Below are 27,551 nucleotides of genomic sequence, written 5' to 3' on the forward strand. Positions count from 1 at the left end.
TAGAGCCTATCTTGCCCTCAAGATGGTAAAAAAATATATATTCAGTGACTTTTGTTGCATATTCTATGTTATACTGTATGAAGTAAAGCTTTATATACTGGCTGACTATGGATAGGGATTGGCGGGTTTGATGACTTATGACACTCTATCCCTAGACCCTTAATTCAGATAATGACAGTGTTAAATTGGACAGATTAATTGTGATTTGTGATATTGGGCTATAAAAATGTAATCAGCTTAACATGACATGACTAGGTATATAAACAGGCAGATGGCCAAGTCGGAAGTCAAAAAAAGAACAATAAAATAAAGGTCGAAATCGCAAACCACTTTAGATTCAAATTGTTTTGTTCAGCTCAGCTTAAAGATGCTGTCACTGACAATGTATTTTTTTTTTTCCTCAGCTCATAATGCTCATAATGTGGTGAAGTTCACTGCTATTTATGTATGTAAGTAAGCACAGTAGGTCTACACATGCATTATTTATAAGGTTAATAACTGTCAGCACAGTAATGGCCAAATAGCAGAGGTAATAAATTTAGCATTAAGCGACCATCACCAGCTCACCATATGCTACCATAAAACATACCATATGAACGTGTATAACAATTAATTGGCAGATTAACAAGAAAACCCCTTTGGCAACAACCAAAATATTCTTCAAAAAACTTAAAATGTCCAAAATCTGAGGGATTTATGATACAGCAACTCTTTGGGAAAACCCCCATTGCTAGGGTTGAAAACACAATTCAAACATATGATTGCACCCACTTGATCATCTACAGTGCATATGAAAGCATGTCAGCAAGACACATTGTTAGAGACACTGATTGCCTCTGTTACAAGCAGAATGCTTATGTATATCGTATTTGCACTGCCTGATGAGTAGAAAATAGGCAATACTGTTAGAAGACAAACCTCAACAGCCCCCCAATTGCAATCGAAAAAGGATTCAAGCTTAAAAAGCATCAGAGCATCTTCTTTTTCCCACATAGGCCTTAGTGCAAACCATCATCATTGAGAAAATATTAAAGAGGATAAAAACCTTTTGACAAGAAGTGAGCCGAAAAACACTCTTGGGTTAATTTTGGAAAGCATTGACACCACAGCACGCAGTATTGCACACCCAACTTGGTATCACGCAAAATAGACCATCAAAGCCTCGCCAGTCTTGAAGTAACAGCCTTCAAATTAACATTTAGATGGAAGTGACACTTCAGCACCTCGCAAGTCAGAGACCACAGAGGAGTGGGCGCAATAAAAAAACTGCATCAATCAAAGTGATTTTGCGTGCCCTAAGGACAAGTATGGCGAGGGAACTCTTTAGATTAGAGCCTATTAAATCAATTATTGACAGGTGCGTCTTGTGATCTACTGTGGAGAGGCGTGGCATCATCCGGATCTGCTTATTTTAGCCTTCTTGTCGCCACCAGCAAAAGCAAACAGCAGGGATGGCCACTGAGTGTGTGAAGGACTGTTACTCTTGCTATGTTCACACATGCAAAATCCCCTCTGGACGTATTGGCCAGAGATTTCAAAGCTGTGCATCCAACCCCAGCCTGTATACAACCATAGCTAAATATACACCCAATATCCCAATTTCTCGCACATCTTTGCGATCCCACTCCCTCTTGTCACCCTCCTTAACTGTCTCCCTCTGGTCATTCATTTCAAGGGCCGTTGCGTCACTGTCCACTCTCAATGCCGGGGTGGAACGTACTTTATCTTCTCCCTCTCAGGCAATGAAAGCCCGCACAAATGGATGATTGGCAGCTCCATCAGAGAGACAGGCGAGGAACAGAAGTGTGACTGTACTCCAGGCTCTATCGACTGCTCTCCACCACTGGATGTACAACTACACAATGGATGGCTTTGTATTGTCCTTATACTTTATGAACCTCCCAAAAAACTGAACTTCCAGACTGTGGTTTCAGACAATGTAAGCCACGTTTTAGAATTAAATAAATGATGTGAACTAGTATGACGTGCTGTTACTAAGCCATGTATCAAGAATGCATGCAAATAGTCCATGCACTGTAGCCTCACACACACACACACACACACAGATAAAAAGCATGCAAATACACCACTTTCACCTTGCACACAAACTACTTTTTCTGACACTCTAGCCAAATCAAGGTCATCTCAATCTATGCAGCCTGTTGATTCAGTAAGTGATGAGAGAAAAAGGTAGAGCCACGGAGCTGCCATTCAGAAAGCGTGCTCTCTCCACACATTCTGGTAAATGTTTGAGAAACACATAATCAGGAAAAGGGTCATGAAACATCATTAACCTTTTGGCAACATATAACCATTGCGAGGAAAATGTAAATGTATTCAATTGAAGTCATGAAATAATTGCATTCGGTGCAGCAAATATATTGTTCAACCCCAAGATTACCGTTTCCTCATCATGTTGCATCATTGTGTGTGTGTGTGTGTGTGTGTGTGCGTGCGTGCGTGCGTGCGTGCGTGCGTGCGTGCGTGCGTGTGCGTGTGCGTGTGTGTGTTCTCTGAACACACACACACACACACACTCTGAATCCCACAATGCAGAACTACATTTGGAAAGTCGTCCTTCTCCGCTGTAGGCATTAAACAATGGAACAGTCTCCCAACAGATCTTATAACCAATGGTGATTTCCGGGCTTTCTCGACAAAGGTTTGGTTGCTCACGCAGCAGACCTGCACACACCTATAGAATGTAGTGCTTTTCATAAACTTTTTTATTTTTATTTTGTATCCTATGTATTTATATCATTGTTATCCTTTTAATGTTTAATCCCATGTCTAGATATTATTGTGTCTTGTTTAGTTCTTACCTGCCCAGGGACTACAGGTGGAAAATAGCAGTTTGCTAAAACCTGGTACAATGCATCTCTCCTCTTGTTCCAAACAAGGTTAATGTTTCTTTTGTACATTGTCCCTGTTCAAATAAAGTTATAATAATGAAAGAAGAAACCGAATCCATGGACTTCCTTAATGGACTGCTTGTAGTCCTATAATATTTAAACCCTCTGCTGTGCAGTTGCTCTACCCACCACCCATCATGATAACACCTAGTTTGTTTCACTGGAGTGAATGCATTGTTACAACTCAGCTTTGTGAAGGGAAGGGATACAGGACAAGATGAGGAGACTGACATAGAAAAAATAAGAGACCAGGTGTAAGAGATGAGAGAGGAAGACCAGCACTCCAATTGTGCTCAAGGAATTAGCATTATGTATCTGTTTAACACAAACACAAAACAGAGGGATATAGGATTTAATAGGAACCTATTGGTTCAAAAACAGAAAAACCTGACAAATTTATGGTGTAGTAATTTAGAATTATTGTATAATTCAAATTCTGCTTACGTTTAAGTGATTTAGAAACATTACTCATTCAAATAAAAAAAACACAAAGTTGAAAAAGTAGAGTTTTTTAAAATGTTCTTGTTATATTTTTTGATGCACTTTGGCAGGAGAGACACGTGGGGAGTGACAGAGCAAGGGGCAGACAGTGAACACAGAGGGAGAGACAGAACAAATAGTTTGATCTACATACTTCTTAAAAAGCACATATTAAGATCAGCGAAAACATAATTGGACCTATAAAGCCCTGCTTATGGCCCGGACTGTGCATGCTTGACTACAGCCATCATGGACTACCTGCTGTTAGTGAGTCAACCATTAACATCCTGCTGATGTGTCATGATCAGACAATGTCCAATTACCTTGCTGTCTGCAGCTCTGAGGGGAACATGAGCAAAGGCCAGGTGCACAGAATGATCGACATCCAAATGAAGGTGCAAGTCACAATGTTCAGCGGTGCACAGTGACTCCCTGTGATGTATATCACTATGTCCATTCAGCCCGGCATCACCTCCGACCCAATCCCTATTCGCCTTTTGGTTCAGTGCTAAACTTCCCCTGCTGCTGCATGTTGTGGATAAACAGCCCCTGGCACTCTTTCCCTATGCTCTCTGTTATTCCATAAACAGGGTCGCTTTGATTACCAAGGGGGATAAAAAGCATTCATCAATAATGTAAAAATTGAATTAATGACTTCCCCACTTCTGTCAGATCTCCCATCCCGAACCCCTGCGAAAGCTGCAAAGCCCTCACCCCACCCCTACACTACTATGTCCAGGACAGGTATGGAAATAGGAAATCATTACTAAAACATTGCTAAGTTAACCTTTATGTGAAATGCCCTATTTTGATTCTTGCCAGGTGCTTTGTTGTTGGTGTCATACGCTCCTCTATGAGGCCTCTATCAGTCCCCCAGAGGCCACATCCATTCAAACCTGCCACAGTTACCTGTTGTACAGTTACTATCCCAAACATTGCTTTGCTGAAATATTCATGTTTGTTTGCATTTTGAACGTGCACACAAACACCAACAGAAATGTAGTCGCTTGTGTAATTGCAAGAAAAATTATAGGTTTGGTGTGAGGACTAAATATGGTGTGCTGTTCTTTTAAATGATGGTGATGTTGGCAAAAAAAGAGACTGTTTTGTTGTTACTAAGAAATATAATTTTTACATGATTTCGAAACGTTAATTCCCCTGCCAATGTTAGATTTATAGGAAATGATACAGAACCTTTACTGCAATGCAAATCGTGCGCTTCTTGGATTTAAATATATATAAAATTAATTAAAGAGTTTCACACAGTCACTGCTTATACAAGCAACAAGCTGCCATTTCATCTCACCACCTGACAGGGCTGTTTAGAAGCCATGAGAAAGATTTCAAGTGACCCTCTGTAACTCATTGTGTTAATACTGTTGTGAAGATGTGTCTGTCCAAACAGCCCATCTCTGGATTTCAGTATTTCTGTCTGTATGCTGTACTGTACTGTACTGATAATATTCACTGCAGTGTTGTATGTATGTAATGAAACATGCTATTAAATAAAACTCTTGAGATATTTATTTGAATTGATTTAAATGGGTTCATACAGCGTAGGGGGAATGAAAATGTTGATCCATCAAATAATGCCAGATGTAGGCGGCCAAATGTTGTCACAAAATGTTACAGTTTATCAGTCTAATACATACATAACAATCTTCTCCAGTGACAAGCAGAGGCCACTGTTATCTGTAATTACTTCCTAAGACGATGGGTATCTTGACAGTGACCATGCCAATCGTTTGGAGAGGCACCCAGAGAAGCATGTGGCCATAGTGTCCATACTGACAAAGACATGGTTAAATGATACTGCTGTACTTTAAACACACAAGTTCATGATTTGACTCAAAAGAGATGATCAGCTGCAATTTGAAATTTGCTGTGTTTATTTGTTTTCTTTGTCATCAAATCCAACAGAGACTGGAGTCTGATTTTCTAGAAAATTCCCAAATATGTTCATGGATTGGCTCGAGTATTACTAATCTATGTCTTCGTCACGTTTGTGACGTTATTCTTTTGTTGATGGTGAGTGCGTGTTTGGGGGTTAACCATCTCCAAGCAGCATCATGACCATCATTGAGTAGGCAACGTAGCTTTCAGCACAACGTGATATACGTCCTGGTACTCCACCTACGCTCCAGCAGCTGATTGGCGTTACGCAGGTATCCAGCTGATATTTATGAACCCAAAGAGTGGAAGCCTCATTCATCCTGGCTGGATCTCACACTGCAGGATCTATCCGTCCCCACTTTAGTCTGGACCAGGGCGCACGCTGCTGACTCTTTTATCAAAATATCTGCTCTACGGGAAACAGGTAAAAAAAATACTTCTAAATGCAAAAAGTAAAATCTTAACACATTTATTTTATTTACAACAGTTGAAAGGTTTACCACGACTTTTTTGAGAGATAACACTACTGCGTAAAATCACCGTTGTGTTTTGTCCTTTCTGAAATTTATGAGAATCAGAATAATAATTTAGTGATTACATTTAAAATAAGTTTGATGGAGTATCTGTGTAATAACTTACACGGCGTGCTTTTACGCACAAGTGCGCTATGCGCAAAAAGATTGCTTCCTGGGCGGTAAAGGCGATATTCAGCAATGTTTTTGCCTTTAAGGAAAAAAAACTATTACACAGCATAACTGTAAATATTCTCGCACAGGTGGCGCCGAAAAAATGAGGAGAGGTTTGCTGCTGGTGACTCTGTTCCTCATCATGAAACTTCGATACAGCCAGTCCAAGTGCGATGAGCCCGGAACGCGCAGATCAACTTCAGATGTAGGTTTCCTGGCGCGCAATGGCCAAGCTGTTTCTCAGACCAACTTTAACATGAAACCATTTTTATTGTTTCTCATATTTTGCAGCAGACCTTAGGCTTGGGCAACCTCAAGAGGAACATTCTGAAGAGGTATAGCGATGTGGATTATGACAGCTTTGTGGGTCTGATGGGCAAAAGAAATGCCGGTGAGTATCCTTTTCAACTGACGAACGTACTCGCATTCGCTTCTTTCACAAGTTGACAACCATTATAATAATACTAATAATAATACTAATACTACTACTACTACTACTACTAATACTACTACTACTACTACTACTACTACTACTACTACTAATAATAATAATAATAATAATAATAATAATAATAATAATAATAATAATAATAATAATAATAATAATAATAATAATAATAATAATAATAATAATAATTTAAAAAAAGCAAATTTCGAAAATGGCAATAGACTTTGGGTTATAAATTCGTTGATTTGTAATTCAGCCAAGATCATTTGATTTGGATTGTATTAATGCTCCTGTAACTTTTATCTCACAAAGCTGTTTTCTTTCCCCATTTAATTTATTTTCTATTTTCATCAGAGGCAGACGCTGCGCAGTTACCACAAAAAAGTAAGAGCTTTGTGATTCAGTAATGATATGAAGTGCCTGCTTTCTGAAGATCGCTTGACATCATCATGAAACAAACAATAACAGTTCCCATCTCATCTTCTCAGGGGAAATGCATGACATATTCGTCGGTCTAATGGGAAGGAGAAACTCTGAGCTGGGTGAGTGTGGCACATCAGTCAAATATGGGAGGAATTCAGATAAAAGATTTCAAGTTTTCTCTGGTGTTCATCAAAGGGTCAATATATCTTTAAGGGACTATATGGTTTGCCTGCTCTCACAGATAATGGTCCCTGGAGGAAAGAGAATCCAGAGAGGAGAGGCATCTTTCTCAATAAGTGCAGACTGAGGTGAGTGCCTCTTCTTTCTCACTCAGAAGATAGAACATCACAGTCTCCAATACTTGGAAAAAAATAAAGTTGACACTTCACCTGGATAATAAAGGATTGAACCGAATAGGCCCGAGGAGGCTGTGAAGATTGCTACCGTTCAAGATTTAAGAGTGTGAGCAGAACTGCTCTTTCGATTAACCTCATGTGCTTTTCATTTCTAAAAAGTAATCCATCAGAAAGCCTTGTGTGCATGGTGTATTAATACAATAATTGTACACACATTTAAAATGCATGAGTGTAGGAATAATACTTATATAAATCTACAATTTGTTTCGTTGTAGGTTTCTTCAGGGGCTGTAGACATTCATACCAGAGCAATTTCCCATCTGGCGGCAATGACAGAAGATCAGCGAGAACACACACACACGATGAACCAAATGATGTGATTCACACTGTAAATCAAACTAGCTCATGAAATTGACCATGAACTACACAGATCGTATTTGTTTTATCTGAACAAACAAAAACATGACATTAATTATAAGTGACAGCTGATACATTCTATTTCTTAATCATGTTATTCTTTGTTGCAAATAATAAAACAATTTTTTTTATACCTTACTTGTTTATTTCAAATGACCCTCTAAGCTCGGCTCCACTTATATTCAATCACACCTGCGACCATGTTTACTGCTGGGGTTATATAAAATGACTTGGCAAGGATTCATTGGAGTTGTGTATAAAAATGTGTTCATCAGAAGCTGCAGTGTTTTCAAAAATCTCATAGCACTCATAGGTTAAAATAGAAAACATTGCATCACTGCGGACTGTGGGGGATCAAAGAGGATTCAAAAGGAAAATAAAATCAAACATGCAAACCATAAAGGCTTAAACCAGTGGTTTTCAAACTGGGCGCGGAGTTGTGGCAGGGGGGGCGCGGATGAATATGTGGGAAAAAAAAATAAGATTTTTTTTTTGTTTGTTTGTGTTTTTGATATTAACATCATATCATAAGATCATCTGGGAGATAATCCGTGGTTAACTGATCACGTCACATTCACGTCCATGCACAGTGTGTATTGAGCTTATTTTAAAACATTTGGGAATGGGGCTGCCCTCAGTTTCCCATGCACTGTGTATAGTCTATAGCCTATTTCAGCCTTGTCTGTGGAAATGAAGATAGCTGGACAAAAGTTCTTCTGCTTCGTTCCTCTCACTGCATTTAAATGCATTCACTATATTACAGAGAAATATGTCTCGTTAAAGAAAAAGAGCTCCAAGCCCAACCCAGAGGACCCTGCATAATATTTTATTTTAAATAAATATTTTTATGGAAAATCCATGTGTCTTTCCTCAATAGCTTCTAATTCATCCGACCCAGTGTCTCCAAAATATTTGTTCACACAAAATGCCTCAGATTTAGCCTCTATTTTCCTCTGAAAGTGCACCAGATTCATGCATTTCACTTCAAAAAGGTAAAAAGAAATCTCCCGGGGGGGCATACCCACGGACTCCCCTAGGAGGGTCAGGATCTCTGCTGGCTACTAATTTCACCCAGCAGGACATTGGAGGCACTAGCGAAAAAACACTGTGTGGGTGAATGACATTTAACAATTGTCAATCATTTGGGCAAGTATTTCTGCCTATCTCTCTCACTCCATTGCACACTCAGTCACTACTATCCATGCTTAAAGGAAGCAGGATTAAACCACTGGATAAAGATGTTCAAATGTATTTTAAAAAAGCTAAACAATGTTAAAATGTTTAAAGAAATGTGTTTAAAAACGCACAAAGATGTTTAGAATGTTTCAAAAATGTGTTTAAAATGTGTAAAATAATGATAAGATCTTTCAAAACACACAGGGATTTTGAAAAACATTTTTGGGGGGGGTTGGGGGGGCTCCGCTGAAATTTGTTCTCTGAGGGGGGGGGGGGGGGCTCACTCTCTCACACTTTGAAAACCCCTGGCTTAAACAATTATAGTATTTTTGCATGTTGTCTTAAAAAAAACGGTTTTAAATAATTACTTTTTAACTTTAAACATAAAACATCTCCTACTGTACTGATGGCTCAGATCGGGTACTTGTAAAATACATTAAAATAATATTCTATGTGCCTCCTCCTGCATCACTCAAAACACACATCATCGATTATGTAAATGTATAAATTAATACAATTAAATGCTGATTATGGCAAAAACATAATGGGAGCCAAACCAAATGTCTCCCTCGGTTTAAAAAGCCATTTGAAGCTGCCCCTGGAATATATTCAAATTTGATCTACTCAAACTGTAAGCGGTTACAGTGTCATACTGGCTGGAATGTACTGCCATTGGATCAAGGAAGCCCTGTTAGAATAAACCAATAGTTGGCTAACACACTGCACAGGGTAATACAGCTCTCCCACTTGATCATGCCCATTCAACCCCCCCCCCCCCCCCCCCCCAAAGCTGAAACCCCGGGATCAGCCTTGTGTGATTGCAGTCCTGTTGTCAGGGGCGCGGGAGTTCAGATTGTCCTTTCTCCCTTTCCCTGACTCTGTCTCTGCTTTAGTCTGGTTTCCACTGACAGCGGAGGCTAAAGTAGCTTGACTCCTTCCATCTGTCACCTTGTGGACTCCTTTAAGGGCCGTCGTCATGGCATTGAGTGAGAGTGGGCGGAGGCTCAGGCCCTGGCGCAGGGAGGGCCGGTAGCGTGGCCTGTAGCCGTACGCTCTCAGGTGATAGGTGAGGTACTCCAGTGTGTACATCAGCTCTGCCTCCACATAATGGAACGATACTGCCAGGTCAGAGCAGCACTGTGGACCCTGAGGAAGAAGAACACACAGACCCACACGGGCGAACACACACAGAGACGTTAATGTTAGCGCATACAGTCAGATAGCACACACACATAGTTAGAAAACGTTCTTAAACCATATATGACAGCATATCAAAAGATGCTACAAGTAGCATTTTAGCATATCAAGATATATAAATAGAAACAATTATTTGTGAAAGAGATACAAACTCTATCATCCACCGTGCTACAATCGGATTCAACAGATTTTTTCCAACAACTGTATAGATTAAATGAGGAAAGAAATTCTGTATTGCCAGGGAGAAATTCAAGTAGGATCATTTTGAATATGGTATCCATTAAACACTAAGTGACAATTCCAACGGCGCAAGGTGCCGAACAATATCCTATATTTTTGTAAAATACATATAAAAGAAATCACAATGAAATTATAATTTTGATCACAATATGAATACAGAATATCACCAGGCGTATCCTTTAATTTCTTAGATATAAACATATTATGACAGTTCTGAAACCAATATTTTAAATCATAAATAATTACTTTAATATATTAAAAGTACATTTGCTTTCTTGTTTCCATTTCAAAGACCAAAGGACAGAGAGGTTTAATACACTTGCAGTCAGTGTGTGACAGGATCAGTAATAGAACTGTCTCATTTTAATTGCAAAGTGCAATACATTTGTTGCATAACCTGGGACAAATTGGCCAATTTTCCTTTTGTTGACAGGACATTGTCTCTGCTGCAATCATCTACTTTAAACTGAACTCATTTCTTTCCCAATTCACTCGTTCTATGCAGAGGTCAGGTCTGGAATTTGTAAGTGCCAGATGATCACATATTCATTAATTAAGTTATTATCCTTCTGATGGGTCATTCAGAACAAAGCTTACATTTGTTTAATTCATCAAAAGCAAAATATCAGTATGTCGTACACACTTTGAGCAAGAAAATAGGTCCTTACTGTACATTTAAAAAAATAATAATACTGATCTCACTTGAAGTGCAGATGCACTCTTAATGATATTAAAGGATTTTCAACCAACAGATGTTCTGCATCAATACCCTTCCTAACCTGGCCTGGCTCTATCTAATAAGGATACTCCACTCTGGGGATGTTGCAGTTACAGGACAGGCACCTTAACCATTAGTCCACTGGACTCAATGTATTGCACTAGTTCACAAATAAAACATCAGTGACTTGCCTCGACAATTGGGTAGTAACAATAGCTCCAGTACCAGAAGCTCTTGGAGAACTTGGCAGTTAGATGGTGCTCTGGCACAAACGGGTGGAAAGTTTCTCGGTGCAAAGTATCTCTGGAGTCCCCGGCAAGAACGCCCATCTTCTCCAAACACTGCCCGAGTGCCAGGTCCTCTACAGGAGTGGTGTGTGTGCAAACCTTGGTCCGAAAACCTGCAACAAATCTCTTGAGTGCCTCTTTGCTGAGCACATAGCCTGCTCCTCCACTCATATAGCCCTGCTTGGTGTAAGGCTTGAAGCGCTTGCCGAAGTAGATGGGCTCTTCGGGGGTGTGGTTGGACAGAATCCAGCGCAGGTTGTCCACCACCACATAGGTGTCATCGTCAGCTTTTAAGAACCAATCTGCTTCATTGGCATGGTGCTCATGGACATAATGGAAGGCTCGAATGGTCTTCCAGTACAGCTGGTCACGGCCCTCCTTGGTGCCCAGGCCCACAGTGGGGAAGTCTGGGTCCTCCACAGAGCTCATAAACAGCACCACGTTGCAGTGGCGACTCCAGGTGGCCCTGACATGGCGGGCCCTGCTCTGCAGGTTATAGGGCCCTGTCATCACCCAACACAGGACACGTACCTTCTGGTACAAAACATCTGCCACCCGGCTATCTTCATCTACAGGAATAAAGCAAACGGTGGTATAACAGGGTTAACTTAAAATGGAGTCATCGATTCTGGAGACGCTTGTTTTCAAAATCAGTGAACTTTTCCTCTCGATCAGCTACCTGTCCATACTGTATGTGCACTGAAAAAAAGTGGTGTTCATACACAGCCTAAGCTCTGCAAACTGGTATGTAAAGAACGGGTGTGTAAACAAAAGGGGCCCATCATGCCCGTTTACAGAGCCTAGAATATGTATTAACACTGGAATCTTTTTTCCAGGGCACACAGTAAGATGTTCAGGTAGGAGATCGTGAGGAGATATTCACTGATTTCGAAACATCTGATTTTTACAAGAAGCTTTCTGCAGAATCGCTGACTCTACCTTTAACATAAGCAGAATGTGTTGAGCCAATGCTGGGATTTCAAGCAACATAGTATAATATGCATTACAGATATGTGGACTCTTTTTCACCCCATTCATAGTAAATAACCTTTATTTTGCAGAGGAGCAGATTGTGAGATGTTGTAAAGTACACCTGCATGGTGAGGGTGGAGGCGGTTGATGAGGGTGGCTCCGTCCTTCCTCCAGCTGGTTGGCTTCTCCCCCAGCGCTGTGGCTTTGTCCTGAGCCTCTGACAGCGCGGGGTAGCTCTTCTCAAACCAAACCTGGTGCAGGAAGAAGTAGATGCTGCAAGCCCCTACCAAGAAGCCCAGGGAGAAAGCCCATCTGGAGCTGGAGCTGCCCTTCATGATAACACCGTCTCCAGCGTCGGGATGGTCCTACTTATAGCATGGCTACACAGGAACACACAAGGATCAGTTTGATGAACCGAAAAAAAAACACCCGAACTGTGTCCTAAAATGTTTCGCTTATGATCGTACTCGTATAAAATGCATAATTTTGAGTTGATTGTGCGTAGTTGCACTGTTAATGTTGTTATGTATATAAAAGGTTTTAAAGATGAGTGTTGTGAGACACTTCAAGTATTATGTTGCAAATCATTGTGTCAAAAAAGGCTATAAATCCCAACTTAAAACAAACTGTGTGTTTTATTATTGCAGTATATTTGGGCTGTAAAATCTAAAACCCACACATAACTGCTTCACAAAAGTAGAACATGAAGTGTCAAGGCTTTATAGTTACTGGGGTCCCACTCTGTCTGTCAACGTTTTGTGCCCAACCCAAATAATTTTTACTGCAATCCATGATTTACCGTTTACATTTTTCTGAGATGCTTTGGTACATTTCTCGGATCATAAGCGAAACACTATTTGTTTAACTGCAACATCATCTAGTCACTTGTACCTTCCTTAGAAGCAATTTCTCATTGTATCTATGTTCCTTTGAGAGAATCGCAAATGCTTTGGCTTATTCATACAAATGATTATGTACAATTATCTGCTGTGTCCTATATTACCAAAATGTCATCTTAAACCAAATGTATTTATACTGGTTATCTGATGAATGCTCATACCCAAACATCTAGCAAAATATGTTTATCGCATAAGTCAATACATACACTTGTCATAATCAGACTCTTGCTCTTAGGCGAATCCTCTCACTTGCTATTGTTTACATTTCAAATTTAATATAAATATATTTTTTACTTTGAAGCTGTAAAACCTGTATGATCTCCTGCAATCAATCTCCCACATGCAGTTATGTTATGTGTACTTAAGTGTGGAGATCAATATGCCATACAGATAAGGTGTGTATTTTTAGTCAGCATAACCTTAAAGCCATATTTACACCAGAAACTACATACAAATTCCATTTTTATAAGGACACAATGGCCAGAATCTGTCTTGTTTGTAAACAAGGAAATGCTGGTTTGCCATTCTGATGGCATCCACTGACATGTTCAGTGATTATCTAAATATTAACTTCTGAGAGATAAATTAAGTGTTTTGAGCATGCTAAAGGCTTTGTTATGGTGTTGGCACGAATTGTTTAGAGAAAAGCACATAATGTTAAACATTAATATGACAGGTTTACAGCCTACATCAGTTTAAACTAGCCTGTAACCTTATACAGTTCATGGATGTACGGTGTGGATTCAGGTTGTCATTTCAGCAAGGGGACTTTACCAAAGTCCTTTGTGGGTGTGGAATTCACCCATGACAGTGTCAGTGTGACACTTTTCATTTGACTCTGCCTCAACGCTGAGGTTAAAGACCCCAAAGCTGGTAGGCTACAGATGTTAATGATTAACATGATCAAATTATTGGGGGAAACGCAATCTCCATAATAGCCTATACTTCACGTCATTTTCCTGACGATACAAAATAAAAGGCGAGCATCCAGTTAGCCTAGTCGAGGTAGGCTATTACATCCGTTTATTATAGCCTACCAAAAACACATAACTGAGATTGCTATGACAGCGACAAAAGGCAATGCAGGATATGCGATAGTCCATATGGACAGCCGGAGTGTAGCCGATTTCCAGTCTGAACAATATAACAGTGTGCATGGGTTATTTACCTTGACTGGGATCAGTCATTTGTGAGCACGGTGTGCGTATCTCCTTGAGCAGCGAAATTATTCCTCAATGTGAATACAGCACTCGCCTGCGACACCTTTCAGGCATGACGTCACGAGCTGGACACATTCATCCGAAATAAGGTCTATTATTTTTTCGATTGAATTCGTCAAATAATATGATGATTGGTAAGAGGAATCCACTGTGCAGCTTTACTTCAGCATCACGGGCTAAGCTCCGAAACTGCGGCCTCGCGTTGGCTGGCTGCTGGTGACGTAGCCAATAGAGGGGGCCGCCTTTCACGTGCATGCAATAGCCTAAATGAACGATAATTAACTGATGGTTTCACCTCTTACAACAGGCCCATGGGCTTTACTCACACAAGCCTGATTAATTGTCGCTGAGATGTGTAATTTTAAGATGACGGGGGAGAGAGAGAGAGAGAGAGAGAGAGAGAGAGAGAGAGAGAGAGCGAGAGACAGAAAGAGTGAGAGAGAGATGTTGCTATATTAATCTTGGCCGCTAGGTGTCACCCTCACAACGCCTTCAAAAATCATCAGCTCGGAGCCTTTCTTCACATCCTCACTGTTAACATTCACAATCAAAATGTTAAATGCAATGCAAAATGCATGCATATGCAGTAGTCGAAATTAACAAAGTACATTAACTCAACTAGGCTAGGCCTACTGTACTTTTTTTTTTTTATTATTATTCTTTTATTCTTTCGGACAATTCCACCAATAGGCTACACAATTTTCTCTTTCATATCTTCATACATCTTACTTTGTGTTGTCCGAAGGGTGACGGAAGAAGCCAAAGGCTTTTCAGGTCCCGCCCCCATTTTCATCAGATTCGGATTTAGATACACAGATACACAGTTATTGTTTCAGAAAATTATAAAAATAAAAAATAAAACAAACAATAAAAAAATAAGAAAAAAACAAACAAACAGACGCGTGTTGAAAACACGCGGTCAATGGCATTTAGAGACCAATTTAGCAGTTCTCAGCTCAGTTCAGTTTGTCTGTGTCAATGCAAAGTGTGAAGTGGCCTTGTATGTGGCCTGTTCAATTTCTTATCTGGCAGTCTAAACACATCTGCAAAAGTATTCAAAAACATACAAGTCTGTCTGCTGGCCTCTATTATTCGTTACAATATTGTTATGATAGTGAGTGACATTCACATTGTGCTCAGCTTATTAGTCTGTAATTTTCAATCATTTTTGAAACATAATTTGTTTTGAAATTGCGCAAACTGCAACTCCCTTTGACATCTTCATCAAGTTCATTCCACAGCTTAATACCCTTTACAGAAATCGAAAAGGATCTAAGTGTGGTCCGTATATTTTTCTCAGTGAATTTTCCTTTTCTTCTTAAATCATGTGAAACTCCTCTTTCTTCAAACATTACTTGTAAACTGTTAGGAAGGCTTTTTTTTGAAGCCTTGTACATAATTTGTACGGTGTGGTAATTTACCACATCACGTAATTTGAGAATTCTACCTTCAATAAAGAAGTTATTAGTGTGTGCCCTGTAATTGGCTTGGTATATAATTCTTATTGCTTTTTTTTGAAGAATCTCCAAGGGGTGCAATTTACCTTTGTAAGTGTTTCCCCACACCTCAGCACAGTAATGCAGATGTGGGGAAACCAAACTCCAGTATAATGTTAGTAAAGCCTTTTGATTGAAAAAATGTTGTGCTTTCCACAGTATAGAAATACTCCTGGCTATTTTGCCCCTGAGATGGCTAACTTGTTGTTTCCAGCTTAACTTGTCATCAATTATTACCCCTAGGACTTTGTGTTGCTTGACCCTTTGAATTTCCATCCCATTTACCTGGATTTTCACAGAAACATCTGATGCTCTCCTCAGGGCCGCTGCTAAGCTTTTGGGTGCCTTAAGCTGAAATTGTCAGTGATGCCCCCCCCACCCCCCAAAAAAAAAAAACACCAAGAAGCTTGCATCCGTAGGGCGCGAGCGGAAATTTTTTGCCCTTGCAAGATCTCTGCGACTGCTTTTTGGCACATTTGCCAGCATTTACTAACAGAAAGAACAGCTTAACTTGTGAAAAAACTGCCTTTGCAAAGGAATTGAGTGATAGGATCATAGACTGATTATGAGATAATGGGCCCCTGGGCTTACACTCTTAAAGGGCCCCCCACTTGTCCCTATCCAGTCAGGTACACTGAATTTTCTACACGGATACATACAATTAATGGCAAAAACATATTAAGGAAGTCAGTGTTTCCCACAGGATTTTGGGGTATTATTGGAGGGACCCTGTACCTTGTTGGGGGGTCCGGGGGTATGCCCCCCCGGAATTTTTTTTACCTTTTTAAAGTAAAATGCATCAATCTGGTGCACTTTGTGAGGAAATTTTAGAGACTAGAGAGATATCAAATCCTGAGATGCAGAAGGAACATTATTTTTCAGATTTTTCTTAAACAGGTAGCACTCTTTACTCTGCAACTGTAAAAACAGTAGATTGGTCTGCAGACCCATGTTTTATGATGGAGGGGCCCATTTCAACAGATAAAGGGTGGATATGAACAATTTAGAATTCACACATATAAAGCTTATTTGTGTATGTGTGAGGGGGCCTCCAACCCCCTTAGACAGAGCTACTAATGCTGTTGTTTTTAACTTGCTTTTGTATTTCTCCCCTACTAGTTGAGGGGCCCATGATGATTTCTATCTTGTTACATTTTAATGAGTATTTATATTTAGGCTATTCCTTTTTGGACCCTGTTATTGACATCAGTGACTGAGCTCTTTGACTATGCAACATGAAAAGTTACTATCGGTATCTCTGGCTAAGGGCCCCCCTGAGCCCTTGGGCCCCTGGGCCTGTGCCCGGTGTGCCTGTGCAGTAATCTACCCCTGGATAGGTTACACAATTAAGAAAAAACAACGATGGGCCTGTTCATAACTAATTTATATATTTTTTGTAATGTAATGATTATCATGAACTTTAAAAAATAAAAAAACTATTTTGGGGGGCCCCCGGACCATCTCTTTTTCCTTTAGAAAAAAATAAAAAATAAAAAATTATAAAAAAAAAATTTGGGGTGCCCCCCCAGGAACTTGGTGCCCTACGCAGTCTGCGTACTCTGCGTATAGGGAGCGGCGGCCCTGGCTCTCCTACCAAACATCATACATTTAGTTTTTTCTAAATTTAGTGATAACTTATTTCGGTTTAACCACCCATGTAACTTAGTCAATTCAATGTTTACGATCTCAACCATATTATTCAGATCATTCCCCGAATAAAAGATGTTTGTGTCGTCAGCAAATAAAATTAACCTTAAGACCTTCGACACTTTACATATATCATTTATATGAAGCAGGAATAATTTCGGCCCCAAGATTGACCCCTGAGGGACCCCACAAACAATATCTAAGCATGTCGATGTGATCTCCCCTAATTTCACAAATTGTTTAAATTTGGCTACTTTAGTAGCCTATATGAGGCAATCATATTTTACCTTTACTTAAGTTCCCTTTTTACTTTGCCTATAGGTAAAATGGTCCTTTAAATAGCCTAATAGCGTGCCTCATTTCCACCGAGTAGAGCGGGTCGGGTCGGAGCGGCTCAGAGCGGGACAGCTCACTTTTAAGAATCTCGGTGTTGTTTCCACCGCCGACCCTACCTTTACTGGTAGGGCGGGGTTTATGACCCTACCTTTACGGGTAGGGTGGGGTTTCGGCTGGACTGCGATAGCCGCCGCCAGAATGTGGGTCAAACTATCGGGCTGTGGAACAACTGTGGTCAAGCCAGCGGTCTCTCGTTTTTTGCTGGGTCAAACCAGCCGCTTCTTTATTTATTCCCCCCATGTTGTTGTGAGCACAGAAACGGCTCAGTGCAACTGATACAGTGAGCGAACAGTGCTGGCTGCGGCAGCTACGTGACATTGTAGCAGTGGGACACAGTGTAGCCAACTGGTTCATTTAATGACGAGGAAAAACACCACACAATAAACAGTGCTACGCTCACATTTTCGCCAACACACAAGACTCTCTTCACTCTAGCCGAGGTGACTACACACGGCGGAAATGATTATTTCTACCAACTGTGGTCAAACCAGCCGCTTTCCCCCGTGTTGTTGTGAGCACACAGACGGCTCTTCGCTCTAGCCGAGGTGACTACACACGGCGGAAATTATTATTTCTACCAACTGTGGTCAAGCCAGCTGTCTCTCGTTTTTGCTTGGTCAAACCAGCCGCTTCTTTATTTATTCCCCCCGTGTTGTTGTGAACGTGTATTTACTAGCCTACTATCTATGGCGAAAACACACAGAAACGGCTCGGTGCAACTCATGAGCGAACAGCGCTGGCTGCGGCAGCTACGTGACTAGCAGTGGGACACAGTGTAACCAACTGATTAATTTATTGACGAGGAAAAACACCACACAATAAACAGTGCTGTGCTCACATTTTCGACAAAACACAAGACTCTCTTCACTCTTGCCGAGATGACTACACATGGCGGAAATGATTCTTTCGACCAATCAAATGACGGGGGTGTGTCGCTCCGCATTTTCGGACCGCTTTCAGGCGGCCAGTACCCCTACGGAGGAGTACTGAGATCGGGAGCGGCTCAGAGCGGTTAGGTGCGCTTAAACCGTACCCTACCCAACTTTTGGCAAATGAAAAGCCAAACTACCCGGACCGAACCGATCCGACCCGCTCTATTCGGTGGAAACGAGGCATTAAAGCAGTTCGGATGGATGTGAGTTTGAGCATTTCAGCACAATCATAATATCCCGCCTTCCTCCAATGCAGCCCCACCCCCTCATTCCTATCCCCGTTTTTTTTGTTTTGTTTTTGAAGAAACTTAATTTAGGCTACACAAGCAGACTTACTTGCTTAATACTGTCTCCGTGCACAAAGTGAGTTATATTGTGGCTGAAGAAACTGGTGGCTGTAGTAGGCTACCGGTACCGCGCTGATCTGCTTGTATCACTGGTTTCACTTCAGATATGTCGGCCAGAACACCACTTATGCTTATAATGACACTAGGAGAGGAGGAGTAGGGTTTTATCCGCTCTTTATTTTCCTTCTTTCACAGGCACAGCCGCATATAGATCGCGGAAAAAGAACAAAGGCTTAAACTCCGCTCGTGAGGAGACGTTTGAACAGCTGTTGCGACTCGCGAATCGCAGCCGCTAATAACATGCACAAACTATAACTTATAACAGCGATCGGGACTACATGTACATACTCACACACGGGTGATTCACATTTACACTCAGATAAACACGAATGATGGCTTACTGTGGCAACTTGCTCACACACATCTCACCGAGGGAGAAGCGAAACGAAACTTACTGAACTGGCTCTCTGGCCGACTGACGTCACGGCCCAACACTAAACAAAACACAGCTTAACACACTGTAAGAAATAACAAGAAATAACAACACTGTAACCTTTTCTACAATGGTCGCTACTCGCTAGGCTACTGTCTGCATGACTGTCTGCCGTGGAATCAAAACAAACCCTTTCGTTGAGGACGCGCGTGCACGAATGCGCGGTACACAAGCAGACGGCAAACAGACAGGTCTGTCGGCCAATTAAATCGTTCGGTCCGAACGATTTGATTGGTTGTAGTTTTCACCTAATATTATGAGACTAAAATAATTGTTTCTTTTTATTCCTGGTGGGTCTACCATGCATTTTAGAGTGTAAAAACCTTATTTATACCATTTTAAAGTCATTTAAAATAAGTGTAAAAACTCTACAAAGGTAAGAATAGCTTTAAGGTGGGTCAGCTATTGTCAAGACAGTTTGTTGACAAATTCACTTCCTGTCAAAATCAGTGAATATTTCCTCACGATCCACTACCAATCCATACTATGTGTGAGCTGAATAAAAAACCCACTGTCAATACACAGCCTAGTATGGTTTAAAACAGGCATTTTGCTATAAGGCGGCCACTTTTTCTTTACATCTGCCAACCCTTTGCTCACATTCCAGTTTACAGAGCCTATGCTTTGTATTAACGCCAGATTTGTGTTCCACTCACACACAGTACATACAGTTAGCTGATCATGAGGAGATATTCACTGATTTTGACAGCAAGTGATTTTGTCAACAAACGTTCTCCAGACGCCACCTTTAAATAGAGAATCTTTTTCCACCTCTGTCCATAACAAAGCATGAGGGGCAGCCATATAACTGCAGTTAGTAGGCAATAGGTCCATCTGATCAGCGATATGTACAGTCACACAAAGACAGGATCAATATTGTTGAATACAATTGTATTGTACTTTGATGAATGAATAAACTCCTATGGTGTTAGAATACTGGTACAACGAAACAGACCTCTTACAAAAGCGGGAGCATGGAATATTCTTGATGATCTTGTGTTATAAAGCCCATTTATACCTTTGATAGCAAACAGGCCAGTGTCACAGAGAAGCTGCGTAGGCTACTGCCTCTCAAGATATAGCTGTCCTCACTTTAGACAACACATTCTGACACAGACCCCTTTTTCAGATGAAGACATAGTTAGATAGGTAACCCCGATTTTCAAAAAGTTTGGACACTGTGTAAAACGTATATAAAACATAATAATAATAATAATAATAATAATAATAATAATAATAATAATAATAATAATAATAATAATAATAATAATAATAATGTGATCATTTGTTAATCCTTTTTGACATACATTCAAGTTGAAAACCATACAAAGGCAATATTATTAATGATTTACCTTTCGTAAATATATGCTTATTCTGAATTTGATGCTAGCAACACATTTAAAAAAAAATTGGGACAGGGGCATCAATAGACTGGGAAAGCTGTAAAATGATCAAACAACACCTGTTTGGAACATTCCTCACATAAACATGGTAAGCTGGTAAAAGGTTGTACTATCAGAATTGAATATTAAAGGGGCAACCTGTAAACTAAAGGTTCAGTCTTCACAAGCAATAAAGGTCAGGCTCACCACTTTGTGAAGAACTGTGTAGGAAAATAGTCCAACAGTTTAAAAACAAAGTTTCTGCAAATAATTTAAGGATTTCACCGTGTACAAACCACAATATGATTAGAATATTTGGAGACTCTCTGCACGTACGTAAATGCAAGTTAAGGCTCCACCATGCAAAGCTTACTCAGTGTTGGTAAATCTGAAAGGGTGATATAACACAGTGGTAAACATGCCCCTGTCCTAACTTTTTTGAAACGTGTATGTGTATATATATATATATATATATATATATGTTTATTTCCAAAAAACAATACAAAATTATCAGTTTAAACAAATACATATGATATATTTTACTGTTTTATATTGAATACATGTCAAAATGATTAGCAAAGTATTACATTGTTTTATTAACATTTTACATAACCTACCAACTTTTTGAGAATCAAGGTTGTAGATAGATAGATAGATAGATAGATAGATAGATAGATAGATAGATAGATAGATAGATAGATAGATAGATAGATAGATAGATAGATAGATAGATAGATAGATAGATAGATAGATAGATTTTTCATTTAACTTTTATTTATCCTCGAGAGACCAATTGAGGGGTGACCCTCATTTTCAATGACGTCGAGTTCAAACAAATTCAAAGGAAAAACAACAATACATTAACAATATTCAACGCAAATACATCAAATACACAACAACAGGTGAAGAGAAAAACAATTGAAACATTTACACAGTGGTGAAATTAAGTGGTAGCAATTAAAATTAAATGGGTGAGAGTACAATATAGCCTAATTAAAACAGTTACAGGTAGAGTTTGGCAGATTTAAAATAGTTTGTTTAAATTGGTTAAAGGATATGAAGTTATTTAGTTTAATTTGTTGCTGTAAGTTGTTCCAGGAGTCAGGGGCACTGAAGCTAAAAGCTGTCTTTCCTAGCTCAGACCGGGCTTGTGGGACATAAAGCATAAGCATGTCAGTGGAGCGGGTCTGATAAAGCCCATCTGAGATTTGCAGCAATTCAGTTAAATAACGAGGAAGCTTCCCGGTCAAGGCTTTGTAAATTAAAATATGCCAATGTGCGTCACGTCTCTCTTTAAGGGAGGACCACCCAACCTTTTCATATAAAAGACAATGGTGTGTGTCATAAGCATCTCCTGTGATGAACCTTAAAGCAGAGTGAAAAACAGAGTCCAGGAGTTTAAGACATGAATGTGATGCATGCCGGTAAACCACATCACCGTAATCAAGGACAGACATGAAAACTGCTTCAATAATCCTTTTCCTACTAAATAAAGGGAAGGTGGTTTTGTTCCTATAAAAATAGCCAATTTTTTGTCGTAGTCGACGAACAAGATTTTTTATATGAAAATTAAAAGTGAGTTTATCATCTAACCAGATGCCAAGATATTTGTACTCTGTGACTCTTTCAATTAAAAATCCATTATTTGTAAAAATATTAAAATCATTCAAATTTGTAGTTCTTGCTCTGGAGAAACACATATATTTGGTTTTGTCTGTATTTAGAACCAGCCTGAGGTCCACTAGACAGTCCTGCAGGGTGTTAAAAGAGCTTTGTAGGTTCTGAATAGATTGGTGCACCGAATCGGAAATGCAATACAGTACTGTGTCGTCAGCGTATAGATGGGCATGACAGTTTTTTAGCGATGAAACAATGTTATTTATATAAATTGTGAAAAGAACTGGACCTAAAATTGAGCCTTGTGGGACACCATTTGTAACAGTTAAAAACTCAGATTGGTATCTTCCGAGTTTAACTGACTGCTGTCTATCAGAGAGATAATCCCTAAACCAGCTACATGCAGAATGATCAAAGCCAATGTCATGCAGCCTCTGTAAAAGCAAATGGTGGTCAACAGTATCAAAGGCCTTTGAAAGATCAATAAAAAGTGCTGCACAGTGCTTTTTCTTGTCTAATGCTGTAACAATGTTGTTTACAACCAAAGTCACAGCAGAGACAGTACTGTGGCCTGCCCTAAAACCAGATTGGAATGGGCTCAAAATGGAAGCACTAGTTAGAAATGTTTTTAACTGATTATTAATAAGTGATTCTAGAATTTTTGCCAGGCATGGGAGTTTGGAAATTGGCCTGTAGTTATTAAGATTATTTTTGTCACCACCTTTATGTAAAGGAATTACGTGAGCTTTTTTCCAAATTTTAGGAACTATTCCAGAGGAGATGGAAAGATTAAAAATATGGGTTATTTGTTTTGATATTATATGTGTCGAAAGCTTGATTGAAAACGGGTCCAAATTGTCCTCTCCCATGTACTTCTTGGGGTTGATGGCGAGGAGCGCATCTACAACAACACTTGTGGGAAGAAGATCAAGGCTGAAAATAGGAGTTTGAGAGACAGGCGGTACGTTACTACTGGTTGTAGAAGGTGTACAACCTCCATTTTGAAAGAGTTGACCAGCAGCTACAAAATGTTTATTAAAAGCTAAGCCAATCTCTTTTTGATCATTGAGAGTGTGACCATTTAATTTGATCTGAGTGGGAACTGTGCTAGAATTGTTTTTATTATAGTTCACAGCTTTCCAAAATAGTGCAGGGTTAGAGTAGCAGTCGGAGATTAATTCAAGGTAATATTCGGATTTGGCTTTCCTGACCATGGCTGTGCACTTATTCCTAAATTGTCTAAAAATAGTCCAATTGGTATTATCTCCAGAGCGTCTAGCTAGAGACCATGCTTTATTTCTTTCAGAAAATAAATCAGACAGTTCACTTGTAAACCAGGGGTTTGATCTATTTTTTACTCTATGCTTTTTAAGGGGCGCATGTTTGTTTATAATTGAGGTGAAACTATTGATGAAATAGTCTAAGGCTAACTCAACATCCGAAATTTCCGTAGTGAGTTGAATGTCACTATGACGGAGATCACTTAAAAAGGCTTGCTCATTAAACCCTTTAAAATTACGCTTAATTATGATTTTAGGTTGAGATCTTTTTAAATGAATACTTCTGATACAGGCCACTGGGCAGTGATCACTAATCCCGAGCTCAAAAACACCAGCTGAGACTATTTTATTTATTTTATTTGATAGGATTAAATCGATTAAAGTTGATTTTGCTGGGTTTTTTAGATTGGGTCTTGTGGACTCAGTTATTAATTGTGTAAGATTAACGTTGCTACAGATTTCTTTGAAAGGTTCAGAGGCACCAGAAAGCCAATCAACGTTAAAATCACCCATCACAATTACCTCTCTATTTACATAACTGGAGAGCATATGTGCTAGATCGTTTAAGGAGCTAGTAACAGCAGAAGGGGGCCTATACACACCAATTACAACAAAACAATCATTTGATGATAAAGATAATTCTAGCGCGATAAATTCAAAACAATTTGGAACAGAGACAGCATGTAAAAGTGTTACAGAATAACAGGATTTAACATAGACAGCCACTCCCCCACCCCTTGCGTTTCTGTCTATTCTGAATAAATTGTATTCATTAATTGCCACAATAGAGTCATCTGTACTCTTCTTTAACCAGGATTCAGTCAGAATCAAGACATCTGGATCTGCCTGGGACACTAAAATCTTTACATGGTCTAATTTATCATGCTGCAATAAACTTCTAATATTTAGATTCAGATTCAGATTCAGAAAACTTTATTGTCTGTCGTAACAGAAAATCGTCTATGACGTGGCTCGACATACAAACACGATGATGTAATGATAGGCATTCATACAACAAAGATGAAGAAAACCCAAGCCCTTTCTTGATTAAAGAATTTGTGGGGAATTTAGTTTAGAGCAAAGGGGGTCAGTGATGTCTGGGATGAATGAAGGACAATTTGAGGTGTTGTTATGAGTTAAATTGGGGGATATTTCAGCAGGATCCCTGGGGAGATCTTTTTTAATGGGGGATGATTTGGTAGGGTCGTGCTGTGGTAAATATCAGTCCGAATTATGCCAAGATGCGATGTGATGAATGTAGTGATTAGTAAGTTCTTTAATACCTTTGGCATTGGGATGGAGGCCGTCAGATTTGAGTAGTGTGTGTCTAGAGAAAGAGTCAAAGTTGTTAATATAGCCCAGAGAGTTGCCCGAGCACCAGGACTCCAGCCGTTCATGGAAATCCAAAAGACGGCTGTAGCGCTCAGGGCTTTTGGATGACGTGGGAATGGGGCCGGAAAATATACAGAATTTCCCCAGGCTCTCCAGGGTGAGGGCCAGACTCTGAAGATTGTCAAATAGTTGGTATGACCGTTTATTCATTACGTCATTAGTTCCAACATGCAGGATGACTGTGTGGGCAGTAGGGTGGAGGGCAACGAGGGCAGGTGTTAGCTCCATAATGTCAGATGATTTTCCTCCAGAGAGGCAATAGGTGAAAGCACCAGGGAGACAAAGAAATCTGACAATAGAGTCACCGATGATGAGGATCTCAGGTTGGCGATTCAAGCAGCTCCCACAGTAGAGAGACAGCTTCGATGAGAGGGGAGGAGGTGAGGGTAGGGCACAGCCGCGAGAGAGAGCCTCACCTGTACAGCGGATGTCAACATCGGGGGCACCACTTCGAGGAGGCACACAGGGAAACACACTTCCAGATGGAGCTGGTAAACGGCGGCGATCTTGACATCCAAACTGGGAAGTGGAACCCCGACGTCCACGTGCCACCCTGGAGCAGGTCTGGACCGGCGAAGCAGATGGAGAGCCGGCAACACGAGCCGCAGGTTCAGCAGCTCCACATAGCACCTCCAGCGGAGCAAATGGATTGCGCGTCAACACAGGAGGAGGAGATGGAGAGGAGAGCAGAGGAGGAGGAAGAGGATGAGAAGATCGTGTAGAAGAATAGATAAAAGATAGATAGATAGATAGATAGATAGATAGATAGATAGATAGATAGATAGATAGATAGATAGATAGATAGATAGATAGATAGATAGATAGATAGATAGATAGATAGATAGATAGATAGATAGATAGATAGATAGATAGATAGATAGATAGATAGATAGATAGATAGATAGATAGATAGATAGGTATTGAACAGTTACATAACCTAAGAACAAATGCATAATAAGCTACAACTATAAAATACTTATATCATACATAATAGTGGATGATTTGTTACTGTACATATTTAAATGTGTATTGCTGTGAAAGACTAGAAAGGTAGGCTTCACCTCCAGACTTCCTTGTCCTGATCTAGGGGGAACTGGTTATGCAGATGGAAGCTCGCATGCAGGACCTTGTTCATGTTCTCCCTGATGCTCAACAGTTTCTGCAGCTTCCTGCTCTCCAAAACCACCTCTAATAACTTGGCTGTTTCATAAAACGGGTCTTGTGGGAACTGTGGTGAATTGAATAGTCTAATATCAAGAGTTTGCTGAGCGTGTATATCTAAAGGTTGGGGTCACTGGTAAAGAGACGAAAACAGTCTATGTAATATCATTGTTCTACCACAGAACTTAGAGTGCAGGGATAAAATCAGAGTTTGTTAACCCTGCTTCCTGAAACAGCTTTGATGCCAGTGGAACTTTATTCTGTCTGGTGAGAGGATTCAAAGTCTATATTACCCGAAATCACATGCTTTGGGCTGGCAACTTTGGTGGCAGTGCTCTATGACCTCTTCAAAGCAACTGTCTGAAGAGGAAAACAAAGTCTGCTGATATGCTTCTTTGAGTGGCCTTGTGTCTGAATTGTGCTATATAAATAAACTTGCCTTGCCTTGCCTTGCCTTGCCTTGCCTTGCCTTGCCTTGCCTTGCCTTGCCTTGCCTTGCCTTGCCTTGCCTTGCCTTGCCTTGCCTTGCCTTGCCTTGCCTTGCCTTGCCTTGCCTTGCCTTGCCTTGCCTTGCCTTGCCTTGCCTTGCCTTGCCTTGCCTTGCCTTGCCTTCTGTCAGGGAAATTCTATATTCCGACATATCTGTAATAGAAGACTAAACTCACAGAGAATTTAAGAATTGAATTGCATAATATAATAAGACAAAACAACAGAGTAAAGTTGATTCAGAAACCTGCAGGGAGAGACAGCCCAGGAGGGGACTGCCTCCTGACCAGTATTTTCCGAGACCCTTTATGCTTCTACAGGAGAGGGGGGGTGTACAAACATTGGCCTAAGGGTTAAAGGATAACACAATTGGTCTTGGTCTTGTGTTTATATTGTATTGAGAAACTAGATATCTTCAGAGGGAGGACAGGTAAACCCAGTTAGATTGCCCCCAATAAACATTCCACATACACTATAGTATCTAAGAATCTCTTGACTTCTTAACATATAATGACTAAAGCAAGATTACAAGAGAGTAATTGTGGAAATACATTACTACAAATAATTCTGCCCTCACAGCTTCCTCAGAAGCAACGTG

At 40.1% G+C, this 27,551-nt stretch overlaps 2 protein-coding genes across 2 annotated transcripts; one reads left to right on the forward strand and one right to left on the reverse strand.

The window, feature by feature from the left end:
• Positions 1-5,656: 5,656 nt before the first annotated feature.
• tac3a (tachykinin precursor 3a) lies at positions 5,657-7,154 on the forward strand (the record flags this gene model as incomplete). Its single annotated transcript, XM_080031799.1, has 6 exons — positions 5,657-5,709; positions 6,061-6,176; positions 6,263-6,362; positions 6,774-6,803; positions 6,908-6,961; positions 7,084-7,154. The coding sequence occupies exons 2-6, from the start codon at positions 6,075-6,077 to the stop codon at positions 7,152-7,154; spliced, it is 357 nt and encodes a 118-aa protein (XP_079887925.1). The 5' UTR covers positions 5,657-5,709; positions 6,061-6,074.
• Positions 7,155-9,595: 2,441 nt separating this feature from the next.
• Positions 9,596-14,413, reverse strand: c1galt1la (core 1 synthase, glycoprotein-N-acetylgalactosamine 3-beta-galactosyltransferase 1, like a; the record flags this gene model as incomplete). Its single annotated transcript, XM_080031734.1, has 4 exons — positions 14,273-14,413; positions 12,327-12,585; positions 11,138-11,802; positions 9,596-9,937 (listed from the first exon to the last, which is right to left on the reverse strand). Exons 2-4 carry the CDS (start codon positions 12,538-12,540, stop codon positions 9,596-9,598), a joined length of 1,221 nt encoding a protein of 406 aa, XP_079887860.1. The 5' UTR covers positions 12,541-12,585; positions 14,273-14,413.
• Positions 14,414-27,551: the final 13,138 nt, after the last annotated feature.

This window comes from Ammodytes marinus (genome assembly GCF_949987685.1).
Source record: "Ammodytes marinus genome assembly, chromosome: 7".
NCBI classification, from domain to species: Eukaryota; Metazoa; Chordata; class Actinopteri; order Uranoscopiformes; family Ammodytidae; genus Ammodytes; species Ammodytes marinus.